This window comes from Penaeus japonicus, unplaced genomic scaffold (genome assembly GCF_977035675.1).
Source record: "Penaeus japonicus unplaced genomic scaffold, GWHDUDI00000001_assembly GWHDUDI00000027, whole genome shotgun sequence".
Taxonomy (NCBI): Eukaryota; Metazoa; Arthropoda; class Malacostraca; order Decapoda; family Penaeidae; genus Penaeus; species Penaeus japonicus.
The window spans coordinates 24391450-24393949 of record NW_028234429.1 but is presented as its reverse complement, the minus strand read 5'-3'; the positions used below and the strand labels follow the sequence as shown (position 1 = coordinate 24393949).

The following is a 2500-nucleotide window of genomic DNA, read 5'->3' as shown; positions in this document are numbered from 1 at the left end:
AGTACTTATCATTATTCTATTTTTATGTATTATTTAATCTTCAGTTTGTTTCGATCTCTCTTTGTCTATAATTTTCGGTTTCTTTTTTATGGTTTGTTTATGCTAGTCTAGACTGGCTTAGTTGGTGTTATTGTCATTCTAAATATCCTTTTTGTTGGTGGATTCATGACTAATAATAGTAAAAAATTGGTAATGGATTTTCGTTTCTACCCTAAAATAATGTTTCTTACACTACTGCAAAATATCAAAGATTCAACCGATACAATCCAGTGAGGTTAGCAAAGGCACGCTGTCAGAGACTCCTTGCCATACTCGTTTAGCTCAGTGAGATTTGTTAAGGCAAGCCTCACCTGAGCCGCAAAATATGGTCCGCCTTTTTTTTTTTTTTTTAATATGTCTCATTTGATCATCGTAACTGAAAATTGAGATGGATTCGATATCGTATTCATTACAAGCAAGGTAAAGGTCGACGGTTTTTTCATGGTCGCGTAGCTAGAATGGTATGCAGTGTTTCGCGCCTGCTGATTGGATGGCGGTCGCCCACATTGTCCAATCAGAATTTGTATTGTGTTAGATTATTGACTGCCGTGAGTTTGTGAAAAGGACATAAAACAATGGCAAGAAGGATGGAAATGGCGGTGATTGCCTTTTTCTTTGATAAAATTTTGCGTGCCATAATTGATATCAAAAGTAAGTGTCAGTAACAGTATTGCTTTAGCAGTAGGCCTAGACTTATCCTTACTCTTTCTACTGCTAACATTACCATTAATCCCACCAATATTAATAATTCTCATAGCACTTCCTCTACTACTGCTATTATTCCTACTACCTTTTCTGATATTTTTATTCCCCATCACCCTCGCCACAACCAAAACCAAAGCCTCCACGACCACTCCCACCACCACGACAATCGTCCCCTCCACCATTGCGGCTACCACAATCACCACCATCTCTATCCCTAATCCCTAACTCTCTTTCTTGCAGGTGGAAGGTATAACAATATTGACAAGCAAGAGCGACAGCCAGGGACTAATGGAAACTGTAAATGACCCCGCGTTCACAGCCGCACTCACCAAAAACCCATTGAGGTAAGGAAATGATTAGCGACCGTTATTTTTTCAAAAGTGAGGGAGGATTGCGATAAAACAACAACAAAAGAACTGTGTGGTTATGGAGGGATACGGAAAGGTCAATCATGGTTATTGGATTGAAAGGGAATCTTCTATTCTGATAAGAACGGGGATTTATTACTTTGTTCATTGAATTTTTCGATACGATACTTGATTGCAGTACAAGTTTTTTTACTTGTTTATAGTTAACACTTTCTAAAGCATACGAAGCACGAGATGCTGCGTGTTTTCCCTGATTTTTCCTCTTTTGTCCTTCACAGGTTTTCATACCAAGATGGCGTCGTGCATGAGGTGTGCCCTGCGTCGGACGAAGACCCACGTGCTCTTAATTTCAAACGAGCTGCCATCTCCCTCCTGCAGAATTCTATGCCACGGCTGGACCTCGATCACCACACTGTCGAGGTAAGATTCAAAATAAATCTTGCTACTCTTCTTCCTCCTTTCTCTTTCCTCTCTCCCTCCTCTTTTTCATCCTCCTTCATATCCCATTTTTTTGTCTTCCTCCCCCTTCCCCTTTCTCTTCCTCCTTCCCCTCCCGTCTTCTCGTCCTTCTCCCATTCCCCTTTCTTCGTCCTCCTCCCCCTTCCTCCTTCCTCTCTCGGTTCTTACTTCCCTCTATCTCCTCTCACTTACTTCCTCCTCCCCCTCTTCTTTCTTCTCTCCTCCTACTTCCTCTCCCCATATTCCTCCTTTCTCTCCAGTTATCTCTTCCTCCTTTCTATCCGCTTTAACTCCCCTCCCTTCCGTTTCTCACTTCCTCCTTTCCTCCTCTTACTTACTATCCCCTCCCCATTCACTCTATCCCCTTTTCTTTCCCTCCCCCCTTTGATCCCCTCCTCCCTCTCCCATCCTTCTTTCCCTATTCTCCATTCTCCTGTCTCTCCCCCCTTTCTTTCATCCTTCTCTCTCCTACCATTCCCATCCTCCCCATTCTCCATTCCCTCTCTCCCTTGTTCTGTCCCCTTCTTCCCTGACTTTCATTTCTTCCCTCTTTACCTTCCCCTCTTTCCCCTCCCATCGCCTTATCTCCTTTCTTTATGTCGATCTATTTCCCAGACGTCGAGGGTGTTTTAATCTTATGAGAGATATCGCGAGGGAGATACATCAAGGTTAAAGTTCCTTTCTAGTTTACCTTTTCTAGCGCTTATCTTGGGGTCAGTCCACAGTGCACGGGAGTCAGCTAATAGTCCGAGGAGGGGGTGAAGGGTAGGGGGGGGTGGCAGATAAGGCACTGATAGGACCAGATACAACAGTTATCTTGTAAACAAATTGCACCTGGTAACACGTGGGTTATGAGTGGTAGTGGGAGTGGGGTTGGGAGTGGGAGGAGTAAAGATGACAGCGTAATGAAGGGACGCATGACCTGATAC

At 43.5% G+C, this 2500-nt stretch overlaps 1 protein-coding gene across 1 annotated transcript in view; it reads left to right on the top strand.

Moving 5' to 3' along the window:
- LOC122255547 (uncharacterized) overlaps positions 1 to 2500 on the top strand; it is a 73859-nt gene that overhangs the window by 11967 nt on the left and 59392 nt on the right. The window contains exons 6-7 of the mRNA XM_086552819.1: positions 985 to 1088; positions 1391 to 1532. Coding sequence (XP_086408945.1) covers positions 985 to 1088; positions 1391 to 1532 — 246 coding nt within the window. The remainder of the gene's footprint in view (positions 1 to 984; positions 1089 to 1390; positions 1533 to 2500) is intronic.